Source organism: Lagenorhynchus albirostris, chromosome 11, assembly GCF_949774975.1.
Source record: "Lagenorhynchus albirostris chromosome 11, mLagAlb1.1, whole genome shotgun sequence".
Classification (NCBI taxonomy): domain Eukaryota; kingdom Metazoa; phylum Chordata; class Mammalia; order Artiodactyla; family Delphinidae; genus Lagenorhynchus; species Lagenorhynchus albirostris.
In genome coordinates, this window is record NC_083105.1 from 70,676,785 (window position 1) to 70,694,153 (window position 17,369).

At 38.4% G+C, this 17,369-nt stretch overlaps 1 protein-coding gene across 1 annotated transcript in view; it reads right to left on the minus strand.

Annotated features, from left to right (window-relative positions):
- The window catches only part of PDZRN4 (PDZ domain containing ring finger 4), a 380,579-nt gene that overhangs the window by 56,124 nt on the left and 307,086 nt on the right, over positions 1-17,369 (minus strand). The window contains exons 4-5 of the mRNA XM_060166538.1: positions 13,438-13,694; positions 9,622-9,724 (exon numbers count right to left, since the gene is read on the minus strand). Of these exons, the coding sequence (XP_060022521.1) occupies positions 9,622-9,724; positions 13,438-13,694 (360 nt within the window). The remainder of the gene's footprint in view (positions 1-9,621; positions 9,725-13,437; positions 13,695-17,369) is intronic.

The window sequence follows — 17,369 nt, forward strand, 5'->3', positions numbered from 1 at the left end:
ACAAATAGGTGGAAAAATATCTCATGTTCATGGATCAGAAGAATTAATATTGTTATGTCCATATTATCCAAAGCCATATACAAATTTAATGCAATCACTATCAAAGTTCCAATGGTATTTTTCACAGAAATAGAAAAAGAACTTAAAATCTGTATGGATCCAGAAAGGTTCCAAATAGCCAAATCAATCTTGAGAAAGAAGAACAAAGCTGGAGGCATCACACTTCCTGATTTCAAACCATATTACAAAGTTATAGTGATCAAAATAGTATGATGATGCTATAAAAAACAGACACATAGACTAGTGGAACAGAGTGAAGAGCCTAGAAATAAACCCAAGCATTTATGGTCAACTATTATTTGACAAGGGAGCCAAGAATAATCAATAGGGAAAAGACAGTCTCTTTGATAAGTGCTACTGGGAAAACTGGGTATCACATGCACAAGAATGAAATTGGGTCCCTGTCTTATACCACTCACAAAATTAACTTCAAACAGATTAAATACTTAAATATAAGACCTGAAACTATAAAACTCTTAGAAGAAGATATGAGGACAAAGCCCCTTGACATTGTTCTTGGCAACTAATTTTTGGGTATGACACCAAAAGCACAAGCAACAAAAGCAAAAATAATTAAGTGGGACTACATCAAACTAAAAACTTTCTGCACAGAATAAGAAACAATCAACAGAATAAAGAGGCATTGCACAGAATGGGAGAAAATATTTGTAAATCACACATCACATAAAGGGTTAGTATCCAAAATACATAAGAAACTCATACAGTTCAACAGCAAAGACAACAACAAAACCACAAATAATCTGATTAAAAATGGGGGTAGAGGACTTGAATAGACACTTTCATAAAGAAGAGATACAATGGCCAACAGGTACATGAAAAAGTGCTCAACTTCACTAATCATCAGGGAAATGCAAATCAAAGCCACAATGAAATATCAATCACTTCATACCTGATAGAATGGCTATCGTCAAAATGACAGATAACGTGTTGGTGAGAATGGTGAGAAAAGGGAAACTAGTGCACTGATAGTGGGAATGTAAATTGGTGCAGCCACTATGAAAACCAGTATGGAGGTTCCTCAAAAATTAAAAATAGAACTACAAAATGATCCAGCAATCCCAAAGGAAACAAAAACAAGATATCAAAGAGATATCAGCACCCCCATGTTCATTACACCATTATTAACAATAGCTAAGATATGGAAACTACCTAAGTGTCCATCAATCCACGAATGGATACATAAAATGTGATATATATGTGTGTGTGTATATATATATATATATATATATTATACATACACATGATACGTACACACAAAATGAAATATTATTCAGCCGTAAAAAGAAGGAAATCCTGCCACTTGCCACAACGTAGATGGACCCTGAGGGCATTATGTTAAGTGAAATAAGCCAGACAGAGAAAGGCTATACTGTGTTCTCACTTATATGTGGAATCTAAAAAAGCCAAACTCAAAACCAGAGAGTAGAATAGTGGTTGCCAGGGGCTGGGGTTGGGGGGTTTGAGGAGATGTGGGTCAAAGGTACAAACGGCCAGCAATAAGGTGAGTAAGTTCTGGGGATCTAATGCACAGCGTTTTGATTACAGTTAACAGTACTATGTTATATACTTGAAAGTGGCTAAGAGAGTAGATCTTAAATGTTCTCATTACACACATAAAAATGGTGATCATGTGAGGGGATGGATGTATGAACTAGCCTTATTGTGGTAATCATTTTGCAACATATGCATGTATCAATCATTATGTGGTATATCTTTAATTTATACAATGTTATACAGCAGTTATATTGGGCTGGCCAAAAAGTTCATTTGGGATTTTCCATCTCTTACAGAAAAATCCAAACAAACTTTTTGGCCAACTCAATATTTCAGTAAAGCTGGAAAAAATACAGATAGATTTATTTATAAAGCACTTCACTGTAGCTTTTTATGATAGCCAAGAAAATCTGAAAAAATAAATACCCAACAAAAAGGTAAATTTTCAGTTATACAAAAAAAACAATGTACATAAAGAGGGAAACACATTAAATGTTGACTGTGGTTAACTCAGGTAATACAATTGCGGATAATGATATTTAAATTTTTTATTTTGGACTTCAAACACATAGATCAGATTTACCACAATTCTTGGCCCATCTGTATTGTACATGCAAGTTTCCCCTTTACCTATATTAAATTAGATTATTTAATACATAGTGAATACCGGTGGGCTCACCACATAACTGAGAACTAGGGCATCACCGATAGCTTATGTCTTAAGGGAGAAAAGGTAGAACGATATGCCAATACAAAACACATGCTCTTTAAAGATTCCAACATTTTTTTCAGAGATAATAAATTGATGGAAAAAAATCCAAACTAGAATTATTTTCTGTATTTTTCTAATTAAAAAATAAACACTGTATTTAAATAAAACCATTTGTTTCTAGTGCCTACAGACTGCATCTGACATTCTGAATTGGCAAATGTATATGAGTTAACTTGTTCTAAACACTAAACCTAAAGCCAGGGCGAGAGGGCGTGCTGCTTGCTACAATTGGTACAACAGACCAGACTATTGTACAGTCTGTACAGACCAGAACAACTACTCACAATGTGGAGTCTTACATGTGTGTGTGCTCTCTTTATAAAAACCCATAAAGTGTCGGTTGATATGTTTGAAATGTTAAAATATTTGTAAAATTTTTAAGGATTTGTGTCACTTTGCTTTTGTATTACATGGAAGAACTAGATGCTGACAAATCATTCCATAACCAACACTAGTGGCCTCACAGAGCTCACATGTGAGGATACTGTGATTGAAGAGGTAAGTGGTCCTTTCAAGAAACAGAGCTAGAACTGGGACTAGACTCCTAGTTTGGATTCCTTTCACTTGATAACATTGCCTCTGAAAGGAACATTGGAATGCTTATCTGTGATTTGCTTTATATTGGAACAGATAGCTCTTCTTTCTTTGTACCTATGAAAACTGTTCTTTGAAAGCAGAATAGAAGTCATTGGGAAAATATGATTTCATATGCAAATGTTCACCTTAAGCCCAACTTTTTCCCGAACACCTTTCAGTAATGCAAGGAAATCATCTGAATGTGTATCACTGAGTATCCTCAAACAAAAACTGAATGTCAGCATTTTGATAAAATTCATATACGTAGCATAAGGAATCTTCATTTTCTATCTAGATTCCTAGTCAAAGAAATGTGCCCTTGGTTACATTGTTTAATCACCAACTTGGAAGGTTCGATTTGCTTTTCATTGTTTTCTTAGGAAATAAAGTTTAGTGTTGTCATAATCAGTGAGGCGAAAAACAGATTTGCCTCATATTTGTTTTATGAAATTACATGACCAAATTAACAGCCATACTAAACTCATTTCTTTCAGTAAGAAATCTAAAAGAATTACAATAACTTTGATGACTATTTCCAACTTTGTGGCATTTTCTCTCTAGCCACTCCTTAAGAAGGTCTTTTTTTTAAAATAGAAATTCATGACTTAGGAAAATTGTTCAATTTAGTAAACATGGGTATTCAAATTAGGAACTTCTGAGTCATCTCTGCTTGTATTATTAGGATTATATAAAATGGGATTACAAAATCTCAGATTCCATTAAGGCTCAACAGATATAAAAACTAGGACAACCATACAAGGTATGTAAAAGGACATTTTTGAAAATGGAAGAGGATGCTATTCATAGTTAAATTTGAACAGTATTCGTATATGGAGACAGTTTAGGGCAAACCAGGGCATATGATTATCCTAACACAAACTGAACTCCAGTCATTTTTACCTACGTAAATTAGCATGTTTATTTACTAGGGTCCTCCAGCTTATAAGTTTGGGGTAAAACATGTGCATCTTCTTTGTTAGAAAAGCAACCGAAAACATCCAGATTTTCTTCTTTTATGATCCGGCACAAGTGTATGTTAACTGGTTAACAACAGGGCTGTTAGCTGAATTATTATGGGGAAAAAACTCAAAGACTTTCACACTTTATTTCACATTTCTCTTCTCCATCAGCTCTCTTCTTCCTTCCCTTCATGTAACCCTTTGTATTTGTTTTCAGGACTCATAAAATAAGAACAGTAGCAGCAATGGTCAATACTTTGTTCACTTATCAAGCAAATGCTGCTGAGTGCCCCCCATGAACTAGGGCATGTGCTAGGCTTTCCAGGTGATATAAAGATAATTAGAAGTGGTCACTTCTGTTAAAAAATAAAAACTATTTAGAAGAAAAAGATAAGTACATAAATAACTATAACCCAGGAAATCACAACAGAAATATTTATAGAATATTTTATATTTTTATATATATATTTTTTTATATATATATACACACACACACACACACATATATATAATATATAATAGTCCATTGTATGTGTATGTATATACATACAATGGGATATTATTCAGCCATGAGAAAGAAGGAACTTCTGTCATTTGTGACAACAGGGATGGACCTTGAGGGCATTATGCTAAGTTAAATAAGCCAGATAGAGAAAAAAAATATGCATGGTATCACTCATGTGGAACATAAAGAAAACAAACTAAAGTCAAACTCTTAGAAACAGAGAGTAGAAAAATGGTTTTCAGGGGCTAGGGGGGTGAGGTAAATAGGGAGAGGTCAGTAAAACAGTACAAACTTTAAAAGAAAAAAAGAACAAATAGCTATTAGAAAGGGAGAGGATATCTGTTATAACTGCATGGTGGTCTCAAGCTCCTTTCCAATTCCCTTGTGCAAAAGGTGGAAAGGGATTGTGCTGCTCAAAGGTTGGTCCATACAGACAATAATGTGAATCCTCATATATTCCTGAATCAAATATTGAGCATCCACTATGAGACAGGTGATATCAGACAATGATGAACACACAGGTAAGGCCTCTGCCCTCACAGCCTAGGAAGGAGCCACACAGCTCTATATGTGCACACTAAGGAAACTTTTCTGAAAGTTGGCTCACAAATCATGAAGTTGCTCAAAAAGATATGATTAAAATCTCACTAATGCTTATCCTCTTGTTAACTACTTTTTTGAATGAACATCTTCCTGATTCATAATTCTCTTTTCTTTAACTATGTACAAGAGGGATTATATACTTAAATTCTCACAAATATTCTGCACGTATTCACAGGAATACAGCTCTGGGAAATAAATTTTGCAAAATGACACTTCTCAGCATAGCACGAGGGTTTACTTATGCTTTGCATAAGAATTGCCAAGAGGAAGCTAATTAATATGCTAAATGCTCTTTCTTGTTTGTAGATACTAGTCCAAGTTTGGGTTTCAGTTAACATTATATAGAACTCTGACACATACTTGTCTTTCTCTCTTTTCTACTTTTAATACCTCTCCAAGCAAACTTCTAAATCCTCTTTCATAGTGATGACAATGTACACACAAGGGAAACTCTATGTGCACTTAACTCAGGCTATTGGATATGTTTCTTCAACTTAATCTTAGGGGAAGGAATAAAAACAACTTCAAGCAGCATTTCTAAATGATAAAAATCACCAAGCTCAGAAATGTGGCTTAAATTACTTGCTTGTCTTGGCTAACATGATGTTTTATACTATCCAAATGTTGTACTTATTAATTTTCTGACTGTCCTCTATCAACACTGAGTTTTGAGAGTTGACGGCAAATGGTGCAGAAAATTCAACGTCTTCCTTGCATTCCGGCAGTAGCAAACATACCTTTATTAGGAGTTGGACAAAAGAGCTCTGTTTTCTCAAAGGCTTTCCCTTTAAATTATTTCTGGTAAAGGCCGGATTTGAGATCCGCCTCTGACTTGCTAAAGGCTATTTATGATTTATTTCAACCTTTAGCTGGCTCTAGGAAAAAAAAAAAAGAACAAAGTTGAAAATACAGAAAAAGGAGTGCTTAATCCTCGGTATTTCGGTGGAAGTAAGAGTCGGCACCCTGACTCTTATGATGGCTGCATTGTGTAAATTTTGATATTTTTATTTTTTCCCTCAAAAATGAAATTAAAATCCTTTACATTTTTAATTAGAAAACAGTGCCATCATTTTTTAAAACGATCAAATTTCAAGCTGTGAGTCTTTTAATACAGGTTGGTCTGCTGAGACTTTTCTGAAGCACTGGGGGGAAATTTAAAACCCAGGCAAATAATTTTCTGAGGCAAAGTGGTGATAGGCCATGGTGAGATATGGGTGTCATAAAAATTTAACAGTGGTCCCTAACACACCAGAGTCACCATAGCATTGACACATTGACTATAACATCTCCAAAGAAGCATTTGCTGTCTATCATGGCTCTGAAGGGAGCTGTTACCATCTATCAATGCAATAATCTGCATGTTAAAGAGTCCCTAAATATGTCTTTACAAGATAGTCAGATCTGTTTTGGTCTATTGGGTCAATAATCCACACACTAAAAGTCCCTAAATGTGTATTCACAAGATAGACAGATCACCTTTGGTTCACTGAGTCAATAGTAAGTAGGCCTTTAAAAAGGTGCCTATATAGTTGCATAGTTTGTTTTTCAGCAAGTTCAGAAATTCAGTTCTGTACTCTTTTTGTCTTTTAAGAGTAGATTTATTATGCTAATTTCAGTGGATGCCAGAAGCTGAGTTTCACTCTGGCCTATGATATTTTGCCCTCGAAAAGTCAGAAGAAAAAACCCGCCCGAGCACAAACTATATTAAAACTACGAGGCGAGGAATGGAAGTGCAGACACACAGGCAAAGCCCTCCGGGCCAGGATGAATGCTGTGCTTTCAGACTATGTCTTACCCCTGCCTCTGTCACCGGTCAGCTTCCAGCCTCCCACCCTCCTCCAACTGCTCTGCTGGAGGCTCTGCTGGAGGCTCTGCTTGCCCATCTTAAAGCTCATTTCAGCAGCAGAGGGATCTTACGAGGGCTGCAGAACCCAGCCCTGCTCTCCACCAGCTACTCGTTCTGAGTTCACCTCCTACCGCTGCCCGATGCCCTTGCCTCTGCCCCCAGAGCACACCGGCCTCTGCTGTTCCTGGAGCCCACCAGCTGTGGTCCTGCTTCCGGTCCTTTGTACTTGCCCTTCCCTCTGTCTGGAAAGCTCCTCTCTCAGAATCCACACGGCTAGCTCTTTTACTCTCTTTAGGTCTCTTATGAGAGAGGCCCTCCCTGACCACCCTGTATAAGAGAGCAACACCTCATCCCAACACCATGCACTTCCTTCCTCTGTTACCCACACCGTTTGTTGTCCACTAGCAGTTAATCACCATCTGATATAATATGTCTTTACTTACTTGTTTCTTGTCCATCTCTTTCTCCTAAAGGTTAAACTCCACTGGGGCAGAGGCTTCATCAATCCCAAACTTAGATAAGAACCTGGCATATTTTTTTAACTGCTCATTAAATATTTATGGTACAACTGAATGAAAGCAGATGGAAAGGAGTCCTGTCTCTACTTTTCCGATTGCCTATTGATGTGTTTTCATGTTTAGGTTGAAGAGGAATGAGTACCTCTTTCTGAGATGAAGTCCTCTGTTTGGCCATTAGACCTCTGTTCTCCATAATACTCTCTAAGTGGCTCAAAACAGGTCCTTCCTGAAGGACCACTGCATCCACTGCATCCCCACAGCTACTGGGTTATAACAGAGTTCCTGGAGGAGTTGGGGTCATCTGAGCCTGTCACAGAAACACATGACCAGCCTGCTTCTAAGTGTAATACTGTGTAAAGGCAGCATTTCTAAATCTCCCTGTCCACAGTCAGCTCTGGTGATAGCAGAGGACTGACTAGAGCTCACAGTCTTATCTGATGCAAACAAGAGGGATGGCGTGTGGCACTGTGCCACGTTAGCATAACAGACTGAGGTGTACTGGGTAGAGCCATTCTCTCCTATGCTTGGTCAGTTATCCTTGGGGTATTCCCCAGTGCTTCCACCCCTACTTTTAACCATGCAGATATTCTCAAATGTATCCCTTCTCAAGACCGAAGCCTGTCACAGTAACTTCTTCCTTATTTAAATTTCATGGGAATATTCTTTATTTCAATAACTCAGAAAGGTGACTTTGGCAAGAGAATCACAGCTGACAGCAAAGCAATGACCATGGTGGTGTGATTAGTAGAGGCTGCAGGCTACAGAAGGCCTGTCTGAGCATTTACCACTGTCATCACACTGATGCTGGTCTCTCCTAGGGTCTGACATTGGTCAGAAAAGAGGATGCAGTTCAGCAATAGTAATCACTATAGAATCTGTCTGTATTGTAATAGTCAAAGATATGCTAATTAATTAAAAGAATTTTTACTGTGAACCTGCTTAGCCTAAGCAAGGCTTTCTCCCATGTCCTCCCCTAGCACACAGATGTATTTTAATAAAGCTTTAAGGCACAAACGAAACAAAAAGCTGAAGTGATCTAGAAAAATCCATTCCCCAAACCCAAAGCAATTAATTAACTGAAAGAAAAACATGATTTAATCTTGAATTATTTGGATAAGTGTCTCAACTTTGTAATTTATTTTGCATGAATGGGCAAAACTTAATGGCTATTTCAGTGTATACCAGTACTTAAGCAGATTTATAAAATAAAATTTTCAATCAAATTAATGGAGAGGAAGGGATAAGAAATTAACATGAACAACAGCAACAAAACCATCATCTCAGATACTAGGTATCATCGCACACCCTTCCAAATTCTGGCTGAAAAGAAATAATGATTTCTGTAATCCCCAGCAATGACTTTTGCAGGGGCAAGATTTCAAATAAACATCTATTTGCTTTAGGTGAGCTTCACTGAATTGGCCTTATTTGATTTCAGATCCCCCTAAGGGAAGAGATTTCGGGATTTCCTGGTTGTAAAATGGAAAAGAACATTTTGCTGAACTTGTATGACAAGCATTAAAAGGGCAGATAATCACAGGTTCTCTGGCTGTTTACCAGAGCTTCTTTACCTCCTCAATCTACTTTATTTCCAAATGTCAGAGTAGTCTGAAACCTTTCAAAGATTTATAGACTGCAGAAGCAGAGGAAATATTAGGATAAATTCTTTAACTTTTGTGAAAGCTTTTAAGTAATTAATAGATGGGCTTTTGGAGTTGTTTCATAACACAGTACAGATACTCTGACATGTACCGTGTGAAGGCTAAACATGGTCATCTCTCAATCTAGAAAGTCACGGAAACTGCTCTTTAGAGTACTTGAGTCATTAAAAAAAAAAAAATTGAATTTGTGAAGGGGAATAAAAATAATATAAGATTTAGTTTAGCAGTTAAAATAAAAATACTACACAATGAATGAAAATAGTAAATACAGTCTCGGTTTTAAATATAATTTCTTTTCCAAACTCTACTTGGAAATTCTCTTATATTACAAAATGAAGAAAAAAAATTGTAGCTGCCATAATATTATTTATATAAAGCAACAAAAATGTGAGCAAATTATTTTCAGGCTTGTATTATAAAAATGTTTTCCAATATAATTAAAATACCAGTGCCAAATAGCTGAAACAAATATTTAAAAGCTCTTACCTTAGATATATAATAGGCAAAATAGTTCTCACAGTAATAAATTAATTTTTTCTTTGTTATGCAAAACGCCTCAACCATAACTTCATGAGGAAATGTGAAGTGGTATGAAAATGATCTTACCTCATATTCAAAGTCCTCAGTTCTGTCTGCATCAGCAGGCAAGCTGGAAAGATACTCATCGTCCTCATAAAATTCATGCTCCATCGGATGAAGAGAATGGCAGCTATGGGGAATGTAGCAATATGATAGGAATGGATCAAAAGGGTTGTTCCCAAGATTAAAACTAATTTTAGAATTTCACTTTAGTTTTCACCGCTCGCCAATAAGACCTTTAGTGATCTAGCCTTTAAACGAATTACACCGCAGAAAGAGCAACTGTTTTCTTTCTCCCCCTATATGAAGTCCATCAATTTGATTTTCTGAGAGAATACTAAGATAATAGCTCAGGGTCAAGCTTCATTCTGTGAAGGGGCAGATGTGCGACCTCCCCCCGCCGTGGTGCTATATCGATACTCTGGCCTCCTTCCATTCCATCGAATGGACTTGATCCATGCATCGGTGTGTGGCATTTGAGACTGAAGTCTACCGGAAGGTGGGTATTTTATAACAAAGTACTTCCAATTTCCTAATTACAGCCTCAAACCGGTTCTGAAGTCTGATTTTAAACGCGCAGTCGGACCTCTGTGTCCTTGGGTTCTGCATCCGAGTATTCAACCAACCGTGGATCAAAAAATCGAATTTTTAGTTTTATTTCCAACCTTGAGGCTATCCCAGCTACCTCGCAGCAGCCATGAGATGACCCAGTGGATAGATGAATGTAAAGACAGACATTTCCAGATGTGGTGGGCTCTGTACTGGGACAGTGGGGGGAAGAAGTGCGGTAGCACGTGATTCTGGTGAGTGTGGGGCAGGGGCCTGCTGACTGCGAGGGGCACTTCAGGAGGAAGGAGGATGAAGATCGTGGTACCGTGGTAGGAGTGATGCTCTGCCTCCTCGACGTAAATGGTGCTGTGTATGCCAACCTCCCACCACCCTCTGTCTCTCTGTTAAGCAACTTAATCCTGGCATGGACAAATAAAGTTGCTATCTGTACCCCCCTCCCCCCCAAAAAAATCGAATCTGAGGTTGGTTGAATCCTTGCATGCGGAACCCGTGGATGTGCAGGTAGGGTGGGCACTGTGTTTTTCAGATTGTAAATCGTACTCACATTGCCCCCATTTCTTAAGATTTCCTTCCTCTTTCTCCCTCATAACCCACATCTTTCCCTCTTTGATAAAAGGCATGTCCACAAATATTAAAGAACGTTCACGGTGATAACTCACTGGAAACTCCTATAAGCCACAGATTTGCATAATCCCTTTAGAAAATTTCTCAGGACAAAGAGAACTGATGGAGTGAAGGGAATGCAGAGGACCCAAGGCATTGTATATTACTTCTACGTATCTTTTAACTTTGGGGAAATGGTTTTCATAATTTATAGAAGTCCTTTCAAATTGCTATATGCCATGATAGAGACACTATACATTATACAATATGAAAGCTAAGCACAGTGGAACAGCAAAGGGCATGAGGTCCTCTATAAGTATTTCCAAGTCAGTGAAAAGGCCTAAGTGAAATTAACCAAGTTGGTTTCAGGTGAGCCCTCTAAGCCCAGCCATTTTGGACATTAGGAACAAACTGGAGTTAGTGGCATAAATTAGTCCCCTCATTACTAGCTGAAATGCCAGAGAGATTCATCCTGGTGCCCTCACACAGTCAGTGTAAATATTCTACCAGCCTCTTCTCACTATACTCTAATATTCTCTGATTTTCACGCAAATAGCAAGAACAGTACAGTTAGTATCTTGCTTGCTGGTCTAACAGGTGAACCCTCCTAGCTTAAAGCTGGACTGGCTTTTTTTTTTAACTTTTTATTTTATATTGGAGTGTAGTTGATTAACAATGTTGTGTTAGTTTCAGGTGTACAGCAAAGTGATTCAATTATAAATATACATGTATCTATTCTTTTTCAAATTCTTTTCCCATTTAGGTTGTTACATAGTATAAGGAGAGTTCCCTGTTGAGAAGCCCATTTGGGCTGGTAAAACATCAGAGCCTGCTGTTTGGGGCATCTGATGTGTTTCCCTGGTCTTTGACTTAGTAAGTAGGAAGCCCTGCTGTGAAGAACACCTTATTAATTCAGTAAACATTTACCAAGTATCTACCAGATGCCAGGCCCTATGCCAATGGCTGGAAATCGGTTGGTGTCTTTTTAATTGGGTAGAGCAGCAAAGTGGGAATTTTAATATAGTGAGATAATTAAGGGAAAAATAGAGACACTATGAGAGTACCTACTACAGTCCTAAGAAGTCTGCTAGAAGAGGTTACCTTTCAGCTATGATCTGCAGGACTTGGGAAGAGGACACAGCGTACTGGTTAAGGGAGTGGGCAGTGGAGTCAGACCTCTTGGGCCCAGGATCCTGGCCCTATCGCTTCCTTGCTGTATGACCTTGCCGATTACTTAACATTTGCTTCCTCATCTGTGACATGGAGATGGTAATAATATAATGTACTCCCTCAGAATGTTTTTATGAGGAATAAATGAATTAATAATTGTAAAACACTTGGAATATTCCCTAAAACATGTTAAGTTAGCTAATAAATGTTAGCTATTATTCATTCAAGAAAGTATTTATTGGATGGCTACTCTGTGTCACACTCTACTAATGAATATTGTATATTTGTTTGCTTGTGTATTTTTCATCTCCACTGTAGAATATAAGCTCCAGGAGGCAGTGGCTTTATCTTTTGTTCCCAGTTTTATGCCCAGTACCTAGTTCCAGTACCTGACACAAGGGGCTATTTAATAAGTAAGGGATAGATGATTAGAATCGTAGGTCAGACAAACAGAGCCCCTGCCCTCCTGGAACTTGAAGTTTCAAAGAGTGGTTTCCAAAGCATGGCTGCACATTAAAATTGCCTAGGGAAATTTCTGAAAAATTCTAATGCCTGGGTTTTGGCCTGAGGTGAGATTGATCTGGGCATTGCATTGATACGGCTTTTCAAAGTTCCCAGGTGATTCTAATGTACACGTGTGAACCACTGAGTTGGACTTAACAGAAGCCACTAAAGGGCAGGCGGGTGTCAGGACCAAGTGTACATTTTACTAAATGGAGCATGGATTGCAGTAGGCAATGAAAATGCAGGCTAAAGAGACTACTGCTCTTATAAATCAAGCTCTCAATAATGTTTGAATATTTGCTTAAAAGTTCACAGAACAAAGTGTGTGGAGCAAAACAAACTTCCAAAGCTGCAAGGGTAGCATTATTTGAATAAACTATCTCTAACTGCCTTTAACTCAGGTAAAAATTGAAAAGAAATATTCCTTTAATAATTCCTTATTTTGTAGCTCTATACTTCTTCTTGTACAGCCAGGATCTTTGGTTCACGTCTCAATATATCAGGTAATTGCTTCATTTGGAGAATTGCACTTTAATAAATTTCCTAGCTTCTCCTTTAAAGAAGAGAAAAGCAAAAGAGAAAGAGAGAGGCGACACACAGAGAAGAATATAGTGCCAACATGCCACTTCTGGGTCTGTCTTAACAAGGTTTTTGGCAGCTTCGGTGAGAAAAGCTATTTCCCTGACCAGTTCTCATGAGCTGTGTGAGGCTTGTGTTGACTGGAAATATGAAGATGAACTAATCAGAGCCAGACTTTTTCACTCAGCATCTCAGCAAGTATGATTCCTGAGCTGAAACAACCGTGCAGGTCAGGAAAAGTAAGCAGGACAGCTGAGAACTAATTGGATGGAGACACAGTTACAGACACTTTCCAAACAGAACTGAGAGCTTGTCTCCATAATTGTCAACTTGCTACAGTGACTGTTTCTTCCCAACACCTACTTTCAATGACGAATGACAACAAATAGGGCTTTGGGAGAAATGACAGGAAAATACCTGTCTGAGAGCAGAAATGGACAGATGTCGGGCACTGGAGGGGTGGGTGGCCTAAGTTTGGCCAGGGCCATGATATGTTCAAAGGTGATGTCCGTCTGGGTGCTGGCGTTCACGAGCCGCACTTCTGGGGCCGTCCCATAGGCTGGTTTACTGAGAGGTGTTCGCCTTAGCACCTGGACCACAATGGGCTCCTTGGCATTTCGAAAAGCTTCCACTGCCTCTTCATGGGTGGCCTTTGAGAGATCCTTCCCATTGACCTGCAAGATAAAAGGACGTTGTTCATCTCAGAGGAAAGAACAGAGAGGCTGTCATGATAGATTAAAAAAAGGTGGGCAGGGGAGGCTTAAACCAGCTCTGCTAAGAATTTTGTGAAGGAATATTTAATCAGACATTGACATTTATTGAACTCTTCATCAGCAGGAGAAAGTGAAGGAGACTAGGAAAACAGTTATTTCTTATACCTTTAGCAAGCACATCGTCAGAATTATTAGTAAAGATTTCAAAACTTAAACAGCACACAAACTTCAGCAAATGTTCAAAATCTTCAGCTAGGTAGAGATGTTAAGTGTATCCTTTTTAAAAAATGATCTATCAATCTCTTCGTGGTATTTTCAATATTTAATCAGTCTTACTGACTTGAAATCTAATTTGGGGGGATATTGTCAAATTTCTTTCATATTCATCATTTTAATCCAAGACCAGATTATTGCTCATGTGCATATTATCCTAAATCCTTGCTATTCAAAGTGTGGTCCATAGGCCAGCAGCATAAGAGATTAGAAATACGGAATCCCTGGCCCTATCCCAGACCTACTAAATGAGAACTGGCATTTCAACAAGATTCCAGCTGATTTATATGCACAAGAAAGTAGCACTGCTCTAAAACACCTCTGAGTGAGCATACCATGTCCCTTGCCTCCTTGCCTGTTTCCATTTATACCAGTTTATGACTCTCCAGTGTAGCCCTGGACATAACAGAGGAAGAGGTGATGTTTGTCTTTGCCCTCCATCACTGCTTCTCAGTTGGGCCAACCATTGGCGTTTGGGAGATAAAAATTATTCTTTTAGTGATGATACTCTCCCACACCTGCTTATGTAGGGCCATTGATGTTCCCCCACATTTGTGGCACCCAAAACAGCCACACTCTTTTCTGATCACCCTCTTGAGAGACAGTATAGAGACTGCTCGAAAATTGTCATCAATTTATTCCCCTAAAATAGGTCCTGATAGCACAGCCCCTTAGTGGAAGTTGTGTTTTCATAAAGGACTACAGAATCCTGAAAGAACTTCACAACTCCCACCTGCAATGAATCAATAATATTGGCTTTTGCAAATAGGAAGACATACTTGGGAGTACAGTACTGTGCTCAAAACCCCTGAAATTATACCATTTCTAGACAACTAAACTATCCGCCTGTTGGCAAGGCTCTGGTAACTGCTATGCTCCAGTAAATCCTTAGAGATCCCTGGGTGCCTTCAAAAGAATCAAAGGGAATCACTGAGTTGCAGCCAGAGAGCGATTGGCTGACATTCAAATGAGCACATTTTCTCTCCCTGAGTAGACAAAGAATATGTGCGTGCTCAAAGCAAATGTGGGGCATTTGGGGGTAAATGATACAATGCCAGGTAGAAATCATCATGTCATGTAGAGATGGGCTTAATGACCTGGAGGAGCTAATTTGCTCAATCGACCCTGAAAGAGTTAATGTGCCTTCAGAAATTGAGCAATTAAGTTTCCTCACCAGCACCATATGACCCAGTACAGTTCTCGAATAACTAGTAAGAAACATCAGTTTGAGATTTGGGTGTGTACCTACCAATGTGCACACTCACTAATCTGTGCATTTACTCTCTCATTCTTTTCTCCACGAACTAAACTTAAACATTCCCACTGAGTTTTCTCTGGCACAACCTTGGAATGGCTTGATGACTTTGGGCATACAGGAGGATGTGAACGCGGGACACCTACTGACCAGCATGCACTCCTTGAGCTGCTGTTGGATGACAGGCACTCTGGGCTGAGGCCACCACTCCTGAGGACCTGCAGTCAGCAAATGATAAGAGAAGTTCCAGGATGGAAAAGCACAACCTAAAATCTGGCCTCTCATGATGAATAGCGTCATCCTCTGTGTCTCATATTGTGGTCAGTATTTATAAATTCCAGGGTTATGGAAGATGATCCAGTGGTAGTTAATACTGCTCTGTCAGTATCTATGTGTTAGGGAAGAATTGCCCTTTTGTCCACACGTTTCCTGCTTCATGGTGTCCCTTCAACTTAGTAAATATTTACTCGTACAAGATTTCATACCCCTCCTTCTCTGAAAAGAACTCCTGGTCACAATCTGTTATCAACTATTTAAAATCTACTGGAATTATGTCAATAATGTTACCTTTTCCTATAAACCTTGCATCTGGAGTAACTCTTTTAACAATGGCAGAATGAAAGAAGACAGAGCCCTATTTTTTTTTTTTTTTTTTTTTTTTTTTTTTTTTTTTTTTTTGCACTACGCGGGCCTCTCACTGTTGTGGCCTCTCCTGTTGTGGAGCACAGTCTCCGGACGCGCAGGCTCAGCGGCCATGGCTCATGGGCCCAGACACTCTGCGGCATGTGGGATCTTCCCGGACCGGGGCACGAACCCGCGTCCCCTGCATCGGCAGGTGGACCCTCAACCACTGCACCACCAGGGAAGCCCGACAGAGCCCTTTTTGAAGGAACTTCAAACAATATCTGAGGGTAAAGGGAAAATAATTTGTGGCCATGGTTTCTTCCAGTCATACATTAAATCCTACTAATGCATAAATTGTGTGTCATTAAATAACGAACAGACAAATGCCATTATTCTATTTCTTCCCCAAGGTGGCTCAGTACCTTGTCTACAATCTAGTCTTGATATTCCTTTGTTTCTTATTTGTTTTAGTGATCTTCAAAGCAAGAATAATGTTTAAAAAGTGAGTTCCTTACTGATAATGATTATTTATTTTATGTTCCAATAAGGTAAATAAGATTATTTTTGCAAAGTTCAGAAAAGTATAAAAATTTCTGCAGAAACATAAAAATTGCTGGAGAGTATTTTAGGCTGTGAAATTATTAGTTCTTATTGCAATGCTTAGTATATGCAGATGTTAGCTTTCATACAGCAAGATCAATAGCTATTGATTCTAAGAACTGTACATTCATTCATTTACAATCGTGGCATTTATATGCAAATTTCTTTTTTTTTCCTTTAAGATAATCAAATACAGTCTTAAAAAAGGACAGTCAATATAATCTGAAGTATCTTACTTCCCCATTGGGAACGCTCTTTTCTTCCAGTTATCATGCGGCTGACCTCTATTTTCATAAGCTATTTAATATCTCTCGAAGTAAAGAAGTCTATGACCTTTAAAGGCTCTGCTGCCCCATATGATCCCTTAGAAAATGTAAGCACTGATGATACAAAACACTTTTTTTTTTTCACTTCACTTGAAGTTCATCAACATACTGTTAGCCTACCAAAAGGTCACCCTTTTATAAATTATGCCTTTCACAACAGAAAAAAGATTAGCTTTAATTGGGATTTTCTGGCAGTTGCTTTGCTCAGTTATCATCAGTTTCAGATAGGGAGAAGAATAATGTTGGAAGAATACCTGAGGTTTTAAACCTATAGAAAAATTCTGCAGTAAACTAACAAATAAATGAATAGCAAAACTTTGTGTTTTTTTCCAAATGTTTAGATCCTAAACCAACAAGGTGTTTGGTATTTCATGGTGCCATATCCTTATCATTCTATTTATTTTCCATCATATTCTCTCCATCCCTCCCTTTACTCCTCCTTCCCTCTTCCTTCCTCTCTGCCTCAGTCTTGGTTTTGTATGGACAACATATGTGAAATGAAACTGGAGAAGGAGAAGCCGTCTATTAAATGTGTTCCAGTTAATACAGGTAGTTAAG